The sequence below is a fragment of the Sapajus apella genome, unplaced genomic scaffold, assembly GCF_009761245.1.
Source record: "Sapajus apella isolate SASKATOON/1434 unplaced genomic scaffold, GSC_monkey_1.0 scaffold8, whole genome shotgun sequence".
In the NCBI taxonomy this organism is placed as follows: Eukaryota; Metazoa; Chordata; class Mammalia; order Primates; family Cebidae; genus Sapajus; species Sapajus apella.
Genome location: NW_022436948.1, coordinates 23167298 through 23185592, shown reverse-complemented (window position 1 = coordinate 23185592; position 18295 = coordinate 23167298). Strand labels below are relative to the sequence as shown.

The 18295-nt window shown below is 34.5% G+C and overlaps 1 protein-coding gene across 3 annotated transcripts in view; it reads left to right on the top strand.

The window, feature by feature from the left end:
- NCAM2 (neural cell adhesion molecule 2) overlaps positions 1-18295 on the top strand; it is a 540885-nt gene that overhangs the window by 348212 nt on the left and 174378 nt on the right. For all 3 annotated transcript variants that reach the window (XM_032277132.1, XM_032277133.1, XM_032277134.1), the window contains exons 7-8: positions 2473-2633; positions 5428-5573. In XM_032277132.1, coding sequence (XP_032133023.1) covers positions 2473-2633; positions 5428-5573 — 307 coding nt within the window. The remainder of the gene's footprint in view (positions 1-2472; positions 2634-5427; positions 5574-18295) is intronic.

Genomic DNA, 18295 nt, shown 5'->3' with positions numbered 1-18295 from the left:
ACTTAGAGGAGTGGTTTGAGTTTCAAAGAATGGGCTTAATACATGTATTCAGATCTCTTGGGAGTGTTTTTTTAGACATTCACATTTCACAGGACTATGAACATCAATAGAAGTAATAGGAATTTATTGGGAGAAAGGAATAAGGTATTTATTGGGAAGGAATATTAAAGTATTAGTATATTCCCTTATTTTGATGCTTTAATTATAGTTTATATTGAGCACTTAAACTGAATATCATCTGTACACACCCATGTCCTCTAAATATCTTCCAGTTTTACACATCTACTTCAAAAGTGAAGTCAAGGTTTTTAATTTCCCCATGAACATTTCCAGAATAGTGCAACCATCTTCCTTGTCATCTCTCCAACTATAACAGATCACCTCCCCCTCAAAAATGTTATAAGTTCACTAATGGAATCTGCATTACCCTGTATTAATGCCAGCCAGATTTTGGATCCCTCATGATGGGTGGCAACTGATTTACTATCCATCAAATATTTAGCACAATGCTTTATATGAAGTAGGGAGATAACCCTCTTTGTTAGAAAAAAAACACTGGAACTTAATTAACCTGTCACTTTTATTATTGTGTAAGCCTGTCTTTATTTGTAAATTGAGGGATGGAGATATACATATACTGTAGTTCTCTGATTTTGAATGAATATGCAGAGGGAAAATGCACATCTATGGGCTAATTGTGAGTGCTGATACCTCTACCGTGCTATTGTTATTATTATTAGGAAGTAAATGAATACTTTTCATTGAAAATATTGAGAAATATACTGTATCCTTGATTGTGGTGAAACATCTACATATTAAATTCTAGACAAAATTTCAGAAATGTCATTTTAATAACTTATAAAGATTGAATAAGTAATAATATAAAAAATATATAAAAGATACTATGTATGCATTTGTTATTATTTATTTTGATTTATTTCAGACAGAGTCTCACTCTGTGGCCCAGGCTGGAGAACAGTGTTGTGATCTAGCTCACTGCAACCTCCGCTTCCAGGGTTCAAACGATTCTCCTGCCTCAGCCTCCCACGTAGCTGGGATTACAGGCACCTGCCACCATGCTGGGCTAATTTTTATATTTTTAGTGGAGATGGGGTTTCACCATGTTGGCCAAGCTGGTCTCTAAGTGATCATTCCACATCCACCTCCCAAAGTAGTGGGATCACAGGCATAAGCCACCACACCAGGCCCATTTGTTATTATTTTATGAATCCTAACTTTGCAATCTTTCACTCCTCTTAAGAAATGTTTGCGTACTTCATGGTACATTTAGAAGTGTCATGAGAAACTGCAACAACAAATTCTATTGAGTGTAAACATATAAAGATTATATTAGTATATGTGTTAGTGCTTTCTGGAACCAGAGTTAACTAGAAGGAACTGTTTAGTGTATCAGAGAAATGTTCAATTTTATTTTAGAAAATATTTTTAATAATATTTTTAGAGATTTTTTAAAATTTAAATTTGTAGGGACATGCAAATCACTCTACACCAATGAGAAAATTCCAAAACTTTTCATTAGTGGGTTTTAAAATCAATTCAGTCATCCAAAATACTATTATAAGAAAAATATAGGAGGAGAGGCAAAGAAGAAAAAAGAGAAAAAGAAGTGAATAAAGTGGAAGTGAGGAGAATACACAACATAAAATGATTCACAAATACTCAGGGAAATCATAGAAATATTTCAGATTTTAATGTATTGAAAATATTTCTTAATGTAAGTTATAGTAAAAATGTTTAAAAGCCATTGTTTTAAATAACAACATAGACTAGAATTGAGCAGAATGAGATTTATTTTAGTAGAGAAAAAACTTTAAAAAATTGCAATTATTTGTGACTAAGAGGAGAAAAATTTATTTCCCTCATTAATGAATAAAATTATCATATTCAAAATAGTTTCTATAATTAATTGTGTTTTCACATAATTCTCTCATCTTACTGTTTTATTGGCAGTACTTATATGCAATATACATTTATGATGTATTTACATTATATTTACTTTGAAACTTCTTTGAAGATATATTCTATACAAATTGTTTTAAATGTTTCCCAGGAAGTTAGTAAATAAATATATATATATATATATGTATTGTCTCACCGACATTTAATTGTGGTATGGAATTTAAAACAGCATATAAAATGATTTTTGTCAATAATGAAAGTACAGATTGAACTGATAACACTTTTTTTTTTTTTGCCTGACCACTGTCAAGAAGTTCACATAGCTCAAATGTTATTATTGTGTCTAAAGTCAAAAAAATGTTCTACTATAATGTTAGTGTTTATTCATTAAGTTCCAAGGGTATTAAACATATGCTTTTGATTGGAATATAGCCGTATCTGTCAATGATGATAGTCATGTAGTCATTAATACCTATATATTAAAAAGTCAATTATAATCTCCTAAATTATAAAGTCAGATTTGTGAGGATGAACTTCTTTTTTCTTCTTTAGGAATGGCAAGCTCATTGAAGAAAATGAAAAGTACATATTGAAAGGGAGCAATACAGAACTCACTGTCAGGAACATAATCAATAGTGATGGTGGTCCTTATGTCTGCAGGGCCACAAATAAGGCAGGAGAAGATGAAAAGCAAGCATTCCTCCAAGTCTTTGGTAAGTATTATAGCATAGTGTTTAAAACTATGGTGTCTAGGAGAAGATTGGAGTCCAATTCTACTCTAATCATATGGACTATTTAAACTTTCCATATAAAACCAGTTTTCTTTTCTCTGTAATATGTTCCTAAATTTCAGCTACCAGATAGAATTATTTTAAATAACAAAATTACACTTGCAAATTTTTGTAAGTCATTGATATAACACAAGCAGGAAAAAATTCATTTAAATTATACCTAGTGGGGTTTGTCATCTGTCTCTGTAAGGATGGGTTTTTGTAAGTCTCTGAATGACACATGTTAGGATCAGTTTTAACAATATATTTCAAAAGGGCACGTTTTTAAGGCTACGTTTTAAAAACATTGGCATGTAACTCTAGTTAAATATTCTTTCATTTAACTAAATAAAAATATAAGATAAATACATTTCATTTTACAAAGAGCCATATTATCTTCTTTAGGTAACTTATAGAGTGTAGAATAGTAGTACTTTACAAAAATGTATTGATGTAGCTTCCATTATGCTTAAAAGAAGAAAGGTAGTTATGGCAGTGGGTGCTTCTAATTCAATTTATACCTTTAAATAGTGTGATATTAAAATTACATGCCCTATTAACATTTAATATGTTTTCTCTGACTTTAAAAGCATTGTTATTGAAATGCTTTCACAACAAAAAGAGTGAAAAGGAAGGAAGGAGAAATCTGTGAGAGTAAGAAGGAGCAGGGTTTTCAGGTGACAGGTGCAGAGATACCCCTTACCAAGACCATGTGATGAACAGTAATGCCTGCATGGACACACCCTCTGCGGATTGGCCCTGTAGTCACTGCTGTGGAAGCATTTTCTGAACTAGAGAGATATTTATAAAGCTTATACTCTAGTGGAGAGAAATGGAGAATAAACAACTATACCAAAATGTATTAAAATTTTAAAAAAAATCCATTTTAAAAGTAAAGATAGAGAGTTAAACTGGCTAAATCAGGTAGCATTGGATAAAAAGAAGTCTTACTTTGGATAGCATGGTGGTACAAACATATCCTTCATTCAGAAGGATAATGTTTAGGTGATGTTTACACAAAAATTTAATGATCAGAGGTAGACCAAGCTAAAAGCATGAGAACATTGTTCACTTGGAGGTAAGAGTAAATATACGTAAAACTTTTGGAAATTGTAGAAAGTCCCCAACCTGATCCAACAGGGTTGAAAATATTGTTTTCTTTAAAACCTACAAAATTAAATAAGTATGAGTCAGTATAAAAATAAACAGAAATGGTATTATGTGAGATTATTTCAAAGGGTAGATGATGATCTTAATCTGATTCAATTCAACCATCTGAAATAGTAGTTACATCTTTTTTTTTTTTTTTTTTGAGATGGAGTCTTGGTCCTGTTGCCCAAGCTGGAGTGCAATGACTCCATCTTGATTCACCACAACCTCCACTTCCTGGGTTCAAGCAATTCTCCTGCCTCAGCCTCCCAGGTAGCTGGGATTGCAGGCATGTGCCACCACTTCTGGCTAATTTTTTATTTTTAGTTGGATGGTGTTTCTCCATTTTGATCAGGCTGGTCTTGAACCCCTGACCTCAGGTGATCTGCCCCTCTCAGCCTCCCAAAGTGCTGCAATTACAGGTGTGAGCCACCCAGTCATATCTTTTTTTTTTAAATCAGGATTGCAATGAAAAAGAAAATAAAGATTTTTTGTTTCTGGTATTTTCATCCTTCCAAGTATAAAATAATACATGAAATTTTACATGTTATGTTACTGTTGTAATCGCCTTTGTGTAGTAATATTGAGCAAATTTTGGTTGCTCTTGACACAAAATTGTATGCAAATTGTGGGAATATAAATAAATCTATTAAAGTTAATGAAATAAACAATGAATTGTTAAAAATTCTGTATTCTCTGTTTCTGATACCAGGAATGTTATTTTCTGAGTTTAAGAACAACTTACTCATGTTTCTTGGTTAAATGTATTAAAAAATATAAAACATATTAAATGTATTAAAAGATACAAAAAGTAACTCACACTGAAATAATATGTACTTGATTATATCCATTTTATATCTAAACAAACAAAAATTTAGGAAATTCAGATAACTCATATTTCAAAAAATAAAGCTCTCTGGAAATATATAAGTTTACAATGGACATATTTTAATATAAAGATAATTAAAATTAGTGGATGTAATGTTTTTCTTTTTATGCAAGTCATAATTTAAAACATTGGTTATATTGCCTAATATATTATTAAGTAAACTGAAGTCAGAAGAAATCAATTAGAATCACGTACATAAGTAACAGGTAAATATATTTACTTAGTAAATGTTTCAGAATTTTATATAGTTCTACTTGCTACATTTTCAATATATATTATCATTTACTTCTTTGGTGAAATTGTTAAAACTTAAGAGAGAATTAAACCAATTGTGTGTGCATGTATGTGTTTAAATATATTCATATGTGTATGCATATGATTTTGTGGCTTTAAGAGAGGAAAATAAATAATGAGATGGCTTTTGGCAAAATTTGAAACAAATTATAATTTTAATGTTGGTTTCTAAGCCACCTCAAGTTACTTTTTATTATGATAACAAATGAGTATTATTTCCTAATTTTTTCCCTACACTATTCAACTGTCCTGGCATGTCTGGAAAGCAAAACAGGCCACCGTAATTACTACAGAGCTAGTAATAGCACACTATACTAAAGCAGACTTTAAGGCCCATCATGACTTTTGTCTGAGTAGTAATATTTTCCTCTAATACCTATTGAGTAATATATATATTCTTTACAGTACAGCCTCACATAATACAGCTTAAAAATGAAACTACATATGAGAATGGTCAAGTCACACTCATATGTGATGCAGAAGGGGAGCCTATTCCAGAAATCACTTGGAAAAGAGCTGTGGATGGCTTCACGTTCAGTGAAGGTGATAAGGTAACAGCATCTCAATGTGTAACAGTTTCCATTACCATGCAATTTCAGTATTTTCAATATCATTAAATCTCAAATTAGTCTCCAATTTGTCCAGTAACTTCTAGGAATCAAATAAATCGTTTAATTTTTTAAAAGGTAACTAACACAGTGTTAGCCTAACAACTTCAGGGGTGGGAGAATGTCAATGTGAAATATTTAAAGATGTTCTTTATTAAGTCACAAAAGTTTAGGCTACTGGTATTATTAGCATTGCTTAACTCGACTTTTGTTGTACATTGAATCTATAAAATGTGTTATTGCAATTTTAACCCCTGCTGTGTAAGTATCTCACTGACCATGAGATAATTACTTGGACAAATAATATAGCCATTCTAAAAACAGGAATAAAGATTTATAAACCAGTACATTCTCCTTTAAACCTTGGCACTTTCAGTTTATTAAAGACGTGATTGCATATTTAGAAAACACTGCGGTGAGTGATGAGTGTTGGAAGGGTTCTGCAAAAAAGATTTACTTCAAATTTAATGTGTTTTCTACTTAGACAGGTGTCAACAAACTACAGTTCATAGGGCAAATTTGGCTTCCAGCCTGTTTTGTAAATAAAGTTTTGTTGAAACTAAAGCAAAGTAAATTCAAAAAGTCTGGCTGTCATTCAACACTTTACCGTTTAGAACTGTCCTTCTTCAGTGTAAGTGTAGGTTCTGCTTTCATATAATTTATAATCTAATGTAGAGAAGTGCAAACAAATTGCAGTATTGTGATGACCTTTAACCAGAATGCATTCAAGGTACTTAGAAATCAGTGGAACATTACTATATGTTTCACTGTACTTCATGGATTTTAATTATTATATTATTTTTCACACCTATTCATATAAACTTCAAATACAAACAAAAGAGAAAGGAACAGATAGTGAAGTAATGATGAAATGATAGTATTGGCAATTTCACCTTAGTGAAGATTATAAAATTAGGTTATTACATTGCTGTTCTCTACTCAGTGTTAAAGAGAACCCTCCTTTAAATTTTTTTTCATTATTAAAGTTATTTATGTAAAGAGCCTGATTTCTAAAGTATTCATACAGCTCAATATAACTTTGATTTATTAACATTGATATGCTGCAGAGAGCTTCTCTGGGCACTGGGGGAGAGAAAACACAGCAATTGTGAGTCAGTGAACTCAGTCCTGACCTGTGAGAGCAGAAAGAAAAACAAGACCTAATTCAGCTGACACCCAGTCACAGAGAGACCATTTAAACCAGTCCTAGCCAGAAAGAAATCACTGATCCCAGTGGTGCACACTTGAGTGCCTGCAAACCTCATCACTGAAGACCAAAGTGCTCTGTGTTTCCCAGTAAACTTGAAAGGAAGTGTAGGCCATAAGGACTGCAACCCTTAAGTGAGTCCCAGTGCTGAACTCAGACAAGAGACTGTGGGGTGGGGAGGAATGTGACATACTGATACACCAGCTGGGGTGGCTAAAGGAGTGCTGGCATCACCCCTCCCCTAATCCCAGGTTTCTCAGCATGTGGCTTCAAAGGAGACCTCTTTCCTCTGACTGAGGAGAATAAATAGTGGGGAGGACTGTCTTGAATCATAGATACCAGCTCAGTCACAGAAAGGGCAACTGTCAGAGTGGTGAGGACCCTGTTCCGTGTCCCTATCTATCAAACGATGTTTCTATAATAGACAAACTCTAGGCCTGATGAGAACACACTGCCTTACATGAAAGGACCCAGTCCTGGCAGCATTAATCTCTAGCTAACTAAAGAGCCCTTTGGCCCTGAATAATCCACAGTGATACCCAGCACTACGTCAAGGATCTTGGTAAGCCTCTGAGACTTGCTGGGTCCAAATAATAGCATAGCCACAGGGGGTAAAGCTTGAAGTGGGCTCTTAGGGTGCCCCAATCCAAGTCTTGACTCTTAGGTGGCATTTCTGGACCTGCTGTGGGCCACTGTCCTGAAATGTGAGTGCAGGTCAGCCAGCATTTACCACAAGCTGACTTAGGGTCCCTCATTCTAAGGGGAACCTCAGTGTAGCCTAGCAGTATTCATTGTGGTCTGGGGTGGTGGTGGTGAAAGGGTGAGGCTCCTCTGCCTTTGGAAATGGGAAGGAAGACTGGGAAGAACTGCATCTTATGGTCTGAGTGACAGCTCAGCCACAGCACCGTAGAACACTATGTAGACTTCACAGGTTTCTGACTTTTAGCCTCTGACTCTGGACAGCAGGTCTGTACCCACCTGGGGCCTGGGGGACCTTGCTTTCCTGAAGGGAGGGATGCAGGCCTGACTGGTTTTGGCATCTGCTGATTGTCAAGCACCAGAACCTTCAGCGAGCATGGGCAGTAGTCAGGGAGTTGTTACAACAGGCCTTTGATGAGACTCGGTACTGGGGTGGCCTGAGGTCTAATACAGCACAGTCATACTGCTGGTGGCCACAGGAGTTCTTAATGTCACTCCTCTCTCAGCTTTATGTGGCTCAGAAAATAGAGTGAGACTATGTTTTGGAGAAAGTGAGGGAAGAGAACAAGAGTATCTGCCTGGTGATACAGATAATGTTCCCAAATCTTGTTTAAGATTAAGGCAGTACCTCTACGGGTCTGCAAGAACCACAACATTACTGGGCTTGTGTCCTTCTAAAGCAAATACAGTTTAGATCACAACACCCAAAGCTTTCAAATATCTGGAAAGCCTTCCCAAGAAGGAAGGTTACAAAAACCCAAATAGTGAAGACTACAATAAATACCTAAGTCTGTAATACCCAGACACTGAAGAACATCTACTAGCATTAACACCATCCAGGAAAACATGACCTCATCAAATGAACTAAATAAGACACCAGAGACCAATTGTGGAGAAACAGAAATATATGACCATTTAGACAGAAGGTTCAAAATAGCTGTGTTGAGAAAACTAAAAAAAAAAAAAAAAAAAAAAAAAATCAAGAAAACACAGAGTTGAAATTCAGAATTCTATCCGATAAACCTAATAGACTGAAATAATTACAAAGAATCAGACAAAAATTCTGGAGCTGAAAATTGCAGCAGGCATATTGAAGAATGCATCAAAGTCTTTCAATAGCAGAGTTGATCAAGCAGAAGAAAAATGAGCTTGAAGACAAGCTATTTGAAGAAACACAGAGGTGAAAAAAGAAAAAACAATAAAAAGAGATGAAGCTTGTCTACAGGATCTAGAAAATAGCCTCAAAATGAAAATCTAAGGGTAATTGTTCTTAAAAAGGACATAGAGAAAGATAGGGGTAGAATAGTATATGCAAAGGGTTAATAATAAGGAACTTCCTAAACCTAGAGAAAAATATCAATATTCAACCATGGGGAGGTTATAGAACACCAAACAGATTTCCCCGAAGAAGACTATCTCAGGCATTTAATACTCAAACTCTCAAAGTGCTAAGTCTGTCCCACAGACTCTGGCTGAGTGAAGGATGAAAGGAGTCCTCAGACACAGGTATGGGGACTGCCGCAGAGTAAACAGTCTCGATAAGGGGGAGCTCCTTGCATTTAATCAGTACAAACATAATGCTGAAAGCCAGGAGCCAACACAATCTGGGTAATTAACATCATTGCTCCCAGTTACAGGGAGCAGTCCCCTGCGCAGATGACGAAAGATCAGTTTCTGGACAACATAAGTAAACAATCCTTTTTAGATAATCTCCCCTGCATTTTCTTGCACCTACTTCTGGCCCTCTGCCTCAGGGTAAGAGGACAGCTGCCTTCAGCTTATTCTCCCCCAAAGCATTGCAGAGCCTTCTGACCTTTCATAAGGCCTGCTTCTTTCCATATAGCTTCTTCTTGCTTCATCTATAAAGACTAACATAGACTGAAAATGAAGGGGTGGAAAAAGATATTCCATGCCAATTAAAACCAAAAAAAAAAACAAACAAAACTAAACAAAAAAAAAAAGTCACTATACTTATGTTAAATAAAATACATTTCAAAACAAAAATTATAAGAAAAGACAAAGAAGATAAATATATAATGATAAATGGGTAAATTCAGCAAGAGGATATAACAATTTTAAATATATATGCACCCAACATGGGAGCACCCAGTTACATAATGGGAATATTATTAGGACTGAAGAGAGAGGCCCCAATACAATAATAGCTGGAGACATCAACATGCAACTTTCCACATTGGACAAATGTTTCAGACAGAAAATCACCAAAGAAACTTCAGACTTAATCTGCATTATAGATCAAATGGATCTAGATATTTATAGAACATTTCATCTATAGGCTGCGGAATACACATTCTTTTCCGAGGCACATGGATCATTCTCAAGGATATATTATATACTATGTTATAAAACAAGTCTTAAAATATTTTTAAAAATTAATATCAAACATCTTCTCTGACCACAATGCTATAAAACTAGAAATTAATAATGAGGAATTTTGGAAAGTACAAAGATACATGAGGAATGAAGAAATTCAGAAGGAAATTGAAAAACTTCTTGAAACAAATGATGATGGAAGCACAACATACAATAATCTACGGCATACAGCAAAAGCAGTACTAACAGAAGTTTATTACTAAAGAAAGCTACATCAAAAAAAGGAAAAACTTCAAATAAACAATCTAATAATAAATCATAAAACATCAAAAAGCAAGAGCAAACCAAACCCAAAATTAGAAGAAAATAGATAATGGAGAACAGAGCAGAAATAAATGAATTTGAATGAATAAAAAAAAATACAAAAGAACAATAAAATGTTTTTTTTTAAGTTAAACAAAATGTGCAAAGCTTTAACCAGACTAAGAAACAAAGAAGATACAAGTAAATACAGTTACAAATGAAAATGGAGACATTACAACTGATACTGCAGAAATTCAAAGCATCATAAGTGGCTACAAAGGGCAACTATATGCCATTAAATTAGAAAATCTAGAAGAAACTGACACATTTTTATACAAATACAACCATCCAAGATTGAACCAGGAAGAAATTCAAAATCTGAACAGACCAATAACAAGTAATTAGGTTAAAGCTGTAATAAAAAGCCTCCGTAAAGAAAAGCCTGGAACCTGATGGCTTCACTGCTGTATTCTCCCGGACATTTAAAGAAGAACTAATCCCAGTCCTACTCAAACTATTTCCAAAAATATAGGAGGAAAGAATACTGCCAAGCTCATTCTGCAAGGCCAATATTACTTTGATGCCTAAAATAAAGACACATCACAAAAAACAAAACTACAGGCCAATGTCTCTGATGAATATTGATACAAAAATCCTCAACAAAATACTAGCAACCTAATCCATCCATACATTAGACAAATCATCATGACCAAGTGAGTTTTATGGATTTATCCCTGGGTCAACATACACAATTCAACTAATGTGATACTTTATACAGGATAAAAAGCATATGATCATTTAAATTAATGCTGAAATAGCATTTGATAAAATTTAACATCCCTCCATGATAAAAACTCTCAGAAAACTGGGAATAGGAGGAATATATGTCAACATAATGGAAGCCATATATGACAGACCTACAGCAGGTGTCACACTGAATGTAGAAAAACTGAAAGCATTTTGCCTAAGATCTGGAACACTACAAGGGCACCCACTGTCAGCACTGTTATTCAATACTTAATACTTGAAGTACTAACTATAACAATCTGACAAGAGAAAGATATAAATGGCATCCAAATTGGAAAGGAAGAAGTCAAATTATCCTTGTTTTTAGATGATATGGCCATATATTTGGAAAAACCTAGAGACTTCACAAGAAAACAGAGCTGATAAATTCAGTAAAGTTGCAAGATACAAAATCAACCTACAAAAATCAGTAGCATTTTTATAGGTCAACAGTGAACAATGTGAAAAATAATCCAATTTACAATAGTCACACATAAAATTAAATACCTAGGTATTTACTAAAGAAGTGAAAGGTATGTATAAACACAGATGAAAGAAATTGAAGAGAACACTAACAAATGGAAAAATATTCCATGTTCATGGATTAGAAGAATCAATATTGTTAAAATGTCCATTTTACCCAAAGCAATCTACAGATTCTATGCAATCCCTACCAAAATTTAATGACATGTTTAGCAGAAATAGAAAAAATAAATAAAATTTATGTGGAACCACAAAAGAGCAAAAAAAAAAACCAACCAAACAAACAAACAAACAAAACAATACTGGACAAATCACATTACCTGGATTCAAATTACACTACAGAGCTATAGTGACCAAAACAGCATGATACTGGTATACACAGAGATATATAGACCCATGGAACAGAATAGAGAACCCAGAAACAAATTCACACAACTAAAAGTGAACTCATTTTCAACCAAAGTGCCAAGAATATACACTGGTGAATAGTCAGTCTCCTCAATAAATAGTTCTGGGTAAACTGTATATCTATATGCAAAAAAATGAAACTTTACCCCTGTCTCTCACCAAATAAAAAATCCAATCAAAATGGATTGAATACTTAAATGTAAGACCTCACTATGAAACTACTACAAGAAATCATTGGGAAAATTTTCCCAGACATTGGTCTGGGCAAAAAAATTTTTAAGGAATACCCCACAAGCACAGGCAACCAAACCAAACATAGACAAGTGGGATCACATCAAATTCAAAACCTTCTGCACACCAATGGTTACAGTCAACAGAGTGATGAGACAACCCACAGAATGGGAGAAAGTATTTGTAAACTACCATCTAACAAGGTATTAACCAGAGATCAAACAATTCCACAGGAAAAATATATAATTTTCAAATCAAAAATGGGCAAAAGATTTGAATACACATTTCTCAAAAGAAGACATACAAATGGCAAACAGATATATGAAAAGGTGCTCAACACAATGGATCATCAGAAAATGCAAATGAAAACTGCAATAAGATATCTTCTCACCCGAATTAAAATGGCATGTATCCAAAAACTATGCAATAAGAAATGCTGACGAGGATGTAGAGAAAAGGGAACCTTTGTGTACTTTGGATGGGGAGGTAAATTCATAAAATAACAGTGAGAATAGTTTGGAGGTACCTCAAAAAATCTAAAAATTGAGCCACCATATGATCCAGCAGTCCCACTGCGAGCTATATATCCAAAAGAAAGGAAATCAGTATAACAGAGAGATATATGCACTCCCATGTTTGTTGCAGCACTGTTACAATAGCTAAGATTTGGAAGCAACCTAAGTGTCCATCAGCAGATGAAATGGATAAAGAAATTATACCCAATGGAGTACTATTCAGCCCTAGAAAGAGTGATACCCAATCATTTACAGCGGTGTGGATGGAGCTGGAGATCATTGTGTTACGTGAAATAAACCAGGCATAGAAAGACAAACACCACATATTCTCACTTATTTATGGGATCTAAATATCAAAACAATTGAACTCAAGGACATTGGTAATAGAAGGGTGGTAAGCAGATGATGGGAAGCATAGTGGGTTTGGGGGTGGTACTGATGGTTAATGGGTAAAAGAAACAGAAAGAATGAATAAGACCTACTATTTGTTAGCACAACAGGGGGACTATAGTTAATATTAACTTAATTGTACATTTTAAATAACTTAAAATGTGTAATTGGATTATGACTCAAAGGCTAAATGCTTGAGGGGATGAATACACCATTTTCTTGAAGTGCTTTTTTCACATTGCATGCCTCTATCAAAATATCTTATATATCCCACAAATATATAAACCTACTATGTACCCAAAAACTTAAAAATTAAAAAATAAAAGATTTAAGAAGAATCTAGAATCTTAATGCTATTCTCACTGTAAAATAAATGATTAACTTAAGATAGTAAATAAATATTTTGAGAGTTTATCTTCAGTGATCATGGGTTAAAGTTTAAATAACTGTATGTGTTATTACTAACTACTCCATGTTCCTAATTTTTTATTTTATTATTGGGCACAATTTTATACTACAATCCAGGCCAGCTTCAAATAGTGATAGAATTATATTATTTCACACAAATACTACTGGGAAAAAATGTAGGCCTTTTAAAAGAAATTTCTTGTATTTTACTGGTTTCTGATGCTAATAACTTTTCATTGCTTTGAGGAAGATATTGAACAGTTGACCTGTGCATATGAATATGCCATAAACATCCTTACATAATGTGATAATATCTTCAAAACAACAACAGAATTCATAGTGGTTAAAAACAGAACTATTTTAGAGTAATGACTATTCTTATCTATAATCCAAAGTATCTTATATACATGTAAAATAATATATATAATTTTTAAAACTGTTCAGATCAATTTCAGACATACATATAAGGGTATCTATTTTCCTTAGAAATATTTTGCAATATGATTTCAAGATAATATTTTGTTCTCCATTTAATTGAGTTGGTTGTCACTAACTTTTAATTAGTAGCTTATTTTAAATTTCTAAGCAATTTATTTTAGTTATAACTCAAATAGTATTGGTGATATTTCCATTAAAATATAATTGATTTACAGTAGTAGTGTTATCCAAAAATGTATTAAATTGACAGCTTAATCTTTCCATAGTAATATAGCTTCTTCTTAAGATGCATGTGTGTATACAAATTGGAAATTCTGACCTCTTTGTTTAATTAATGTCGTGTTCTTAATTGTGATATTTAAATGTGTACGATAAAGTTTAAGACCAAACCTAAGCTGTTGCCACAGAATATGAAATAACCATGAATTGAAATTTTGAATTGTCTTCTACATACTGAGCAATCTGTTGTTTTTATTAGAAACCTTTATTAAATTAAACTATGCTTTTTTTCAAAGCCTTGATCTGAGGTATATGTGAGATTGTATGTTCAAAGTGTTTTAACATAATTCTGTCACATGATAAACACCCATTAAATATTGCCACTTTATATAAACATCTCTCATCTTTCTGTTTGTTTGTTTTGTTTTGTTTGAGACAGAGTCTCCTTCTGTTGCCCAGACTGGAGTGCAGTGGCGTGATCTTGACTCACTGAAGCCTCCACCTCCCAGGTTGCAGTGATTCTGCTGCCTCAGCCTCCAAAGTAATTGGAATTATAGGCACAAACTATAACACCAGCTAAATTTTTTATTATTGGTAAAGACCAGGGTTTCATCATGTTGGCCAGGCAGGTCTCAAAACACCTGACCTCAGGTGAGCCTCCCGCCTCAGCCTCCCATAGTGCTGGGCTTACAGGCTCTCATCTGTTTTTGAACCAAAGTTGTTTTGTTTTTGTTGCTCGCTTGTTTTTTGAGACAAGGACTTGCTCTGTCACACAGGCTGGAGCGCAGAGGTCAATCACAGCTCACTGAAGCTTCAATCTCCCAACCTCAAGCATCTCCCCACCTCAGTCTCCTGAATAGCAGGACTATAGGCACATAACAGCTAATTTTTATAGGTTTTTATTTTATTTTATTTTATTTGGTTGTTCCTGTTATTGTTTTGTACAGACAGGATTTTGTCATGTTGCCCAGACTGGTCATGAACTCCTAGGCTCAAGGGATCCACCTGCCTTGATCTCCCAGAAGGCTGGGATTACAGAAGAGAGCCACCTTGTCTGGCCCAAAATTTATTTAGATTATTCTTATTATCATTTTTCTTGATCTATAAATGTTAGTATACATAGAAATGAAAGATATTGATGAATCATAATGGGAAGTGTCACACAATCATAGCTTGATCCTGACTTTCTTGCTTTTGGCATGTCATTGACCATGTTAGTTCTCATCTCTGATTTCAGTTTCTGCATATATAAATCAGGATATAAAACCTACCTGAAAAAAGGTTCTGAAGATAAAATGAGATTACATGTAACAGTATCTCAGACATGAGCCAAACAAGTGGAAAGTGTTATTTTATATTATTATTATTATTATTATTATTATTATTATTTTGAGATGAGTCTCACTCTGTCACCCAGGCCGGAGTGCCGTGGCACGATCCTGGCTCACCACAACTACCGCCTCCCAGGTTCAAGCAATTCTCTTGCCTCAGCCTCCTGAGTAGCTGGGATTACAGGTGCCTGCCACCACGCCTGGCTAACTTTTGTATGTTTAGTAGACACAGAGTTTCACCATGTTGGCCAGGCTGGAAAGTATTATTTTCTATTATTCTTGGAAACATCCTATATTTATTCAGCATTATACATACTGTTATGTTGTGATTAAATTTTTCATAGAGAAAAATAAATATGCTAACTGTTTCAGTGAATGCTGTCACAAAAGGGACTAGATAAACATTTTCATGAGCATAGTCACATGTACTTTATGATGGAACACCATCTAAAAACAACTGAATCTTCTACCCCTAGTTGTCAGAGATTGTGCTTCCTTTTGTAGCTATAAAGAAGACTATTCTAAAACAATCTCTAGCAACATTAATTCAATAATTCATGTATCAGGTTTTACCACACTAAATTCCAGACCTTGTGACTATATATCACATTCCTCTTGGAAGGTGACAACATCGGAAGTCTGCATTTGGCTTTCATCATAACCATCTTATATTTGCCTTCCATCTCCATCCATACAGGGGAGTGTAGCTGAGGTCTCTAGCTTCCTATGCTAGATAAGGATAGATTCTCAGGCTGCTGTTAAGTGATGAAGGCTAGTTTCTACCTATGAGACACAAAAAATCAGAATAGAAATGTAGATTTCTTACATCATCATCTTTTTCCTGCCCTTCTTGCACATCTATCTTGAGTAACTCCAAATTATCCTCTGTGGGCAGTGAGTCGTTTTTTTCCTTCTTTGGGCCATTGTACACCTTTCACATTTTATAGCAGTATATACTGATTTGGAATTGATTCTTCAACATTCTAAGAAGTACCTAAATAGGGCATTAAGGTAGGCAAAAAAGATTATGTTGTGCTCCACAAAACAATGTTATATAAGAATGCTTTGTTCTTCATCTATTTTTCAAAATATGTTTTTATATCATATGAAAAAACTGGGTTTTTAGAAACATTTATCTAAAAATATTATGTTACCTGTCAAATTTGGTATTAAATTGAAGTAAAAAGTTCTACTAAGGGAGTGATTTTTGCCTCTAGGATTATTACAAAATGATAAACATAACAGTAAGTAAGTTTATGTGTATGGTTAGAATGTTTCATATCATAAATATAAAGTGCTTGTTATATTATCTTGCAGATGACATCTCCCTTGTGTCATTTGTCATATCTTAATATACAGAATCTATAATTATTTTATTCCTGTTATACTTGTCCTACCTAGTAAATTATAGACCTATATCCACTAGAAATTAATCCCACTCTACACTGAATAAGTATTTGAAATACACAGCAATACATTATGACTGTCTTAAGGCAGCATTTCTCAACTTCAGTCATTTGATAACCAGCTTTATCCCTTTTCTGTATTCATGTGCTGCCTGAACGGATACATGTCTGCTTTCTTCTTTAAATTGAAATGTTTCTATTTATTCTTATCTTTGCCCAAATGTTCAGTGACATTAAAATTATGATACATATGCCACTTATATTTTTAAATGCACATTAATATTAATACAAAATATAAAACAAAATTGTTTTTCAAAGTAATATCTAACCTCAGCTTATCCACCCAACCCCCAGTGGTTCACAGATCACATTTTTAGAAATTCTGCTTTTGTGTCCAAACATATTTTGAATTAATGTGATACAAAATTTAGCTATGAAATATTGAGTGGGACATGTTTAAAGATGTTTCAATTAGGCCCATTTTCCATCTTCCTATTTGTGGGTCCCTGTACTTTTCTCCAGTAAATGATATGCTTCACTTCACTAATGGGTACTGAGCTTATTCACAAATCATTGTAACAGAAACTCATTTAATTCCACGTCTTAGCGCTAAATGATTCTTTTAAGATGATGCCAATAAACTGAATAAATAAGGCAGAGGGATTAGCTTTAAAGGCAATTTCATCTTTTTTTCTGCTAAAGTAAAATAATAAAATGCTGGCATTGGTCTGAATCTGGATATCCTGAATAATTTGTAATCAAAATAGTAGTATTTTCTGTTCTTTTACATTCATTGAGAAAATGTGATTTTCTGTGTTAAATAAAATGACTAAACAGATTCAACATTAACTTTTGTACTGTGAATCTGGTTTCACTTTCCATTCCTTCCAATAAATAGATATATTGAAACTGAAAATTAAAATTATTTTGTGACCGAACATGGTGGCTCAAGCCTGTAATTCCAGCACTTTGGGAGGCTGAGGCAGGTGGATCACTTGAGGCCAGGAGCTCAAGCCCAGCCTGTCCAACATGGTAAAACCCCTCTCTACCAAAAATACAAAAAGTTAGCCAAGCCTGGTAGTGTGTGCCTGAAGTTCCAGCTAGTTGAGGGGTGGGGGTTGGTGGTGCTGAGGCAGGAGAATCACTTGAACCCGGGAAGCAGAGATTGCATTGAGTCAAGAGATCCTGCCTCTGCACTCCAGCCTGAGTGATAGAGTGAGACTGTGTCTCAAGGAAAGAGAGAAAGACAGAGAGAGAGAGAGAGAAGGAAGGGAGGGAGGGAGGGAGGGGGGGAGGGAGGGCAGGAGGAAGGAAGGAAGGAAAGGAAGGAAGGAAGGAAGGGAGAGAGAGAGGGAGGGAGGGAGGGAAGGAAGAAAGAAAGGAAAGGGAAGGAAGGAAGGAAGGAAGGAAGGAAGGAAGGAAGGAAGGAAAGGGAGGGAGGGAAGGAAGGAAGGAAGGAAGGAAGGAAGGAAGGAAGGAAGGAAGGAAGGAAGGAAGGAAGGAAGGA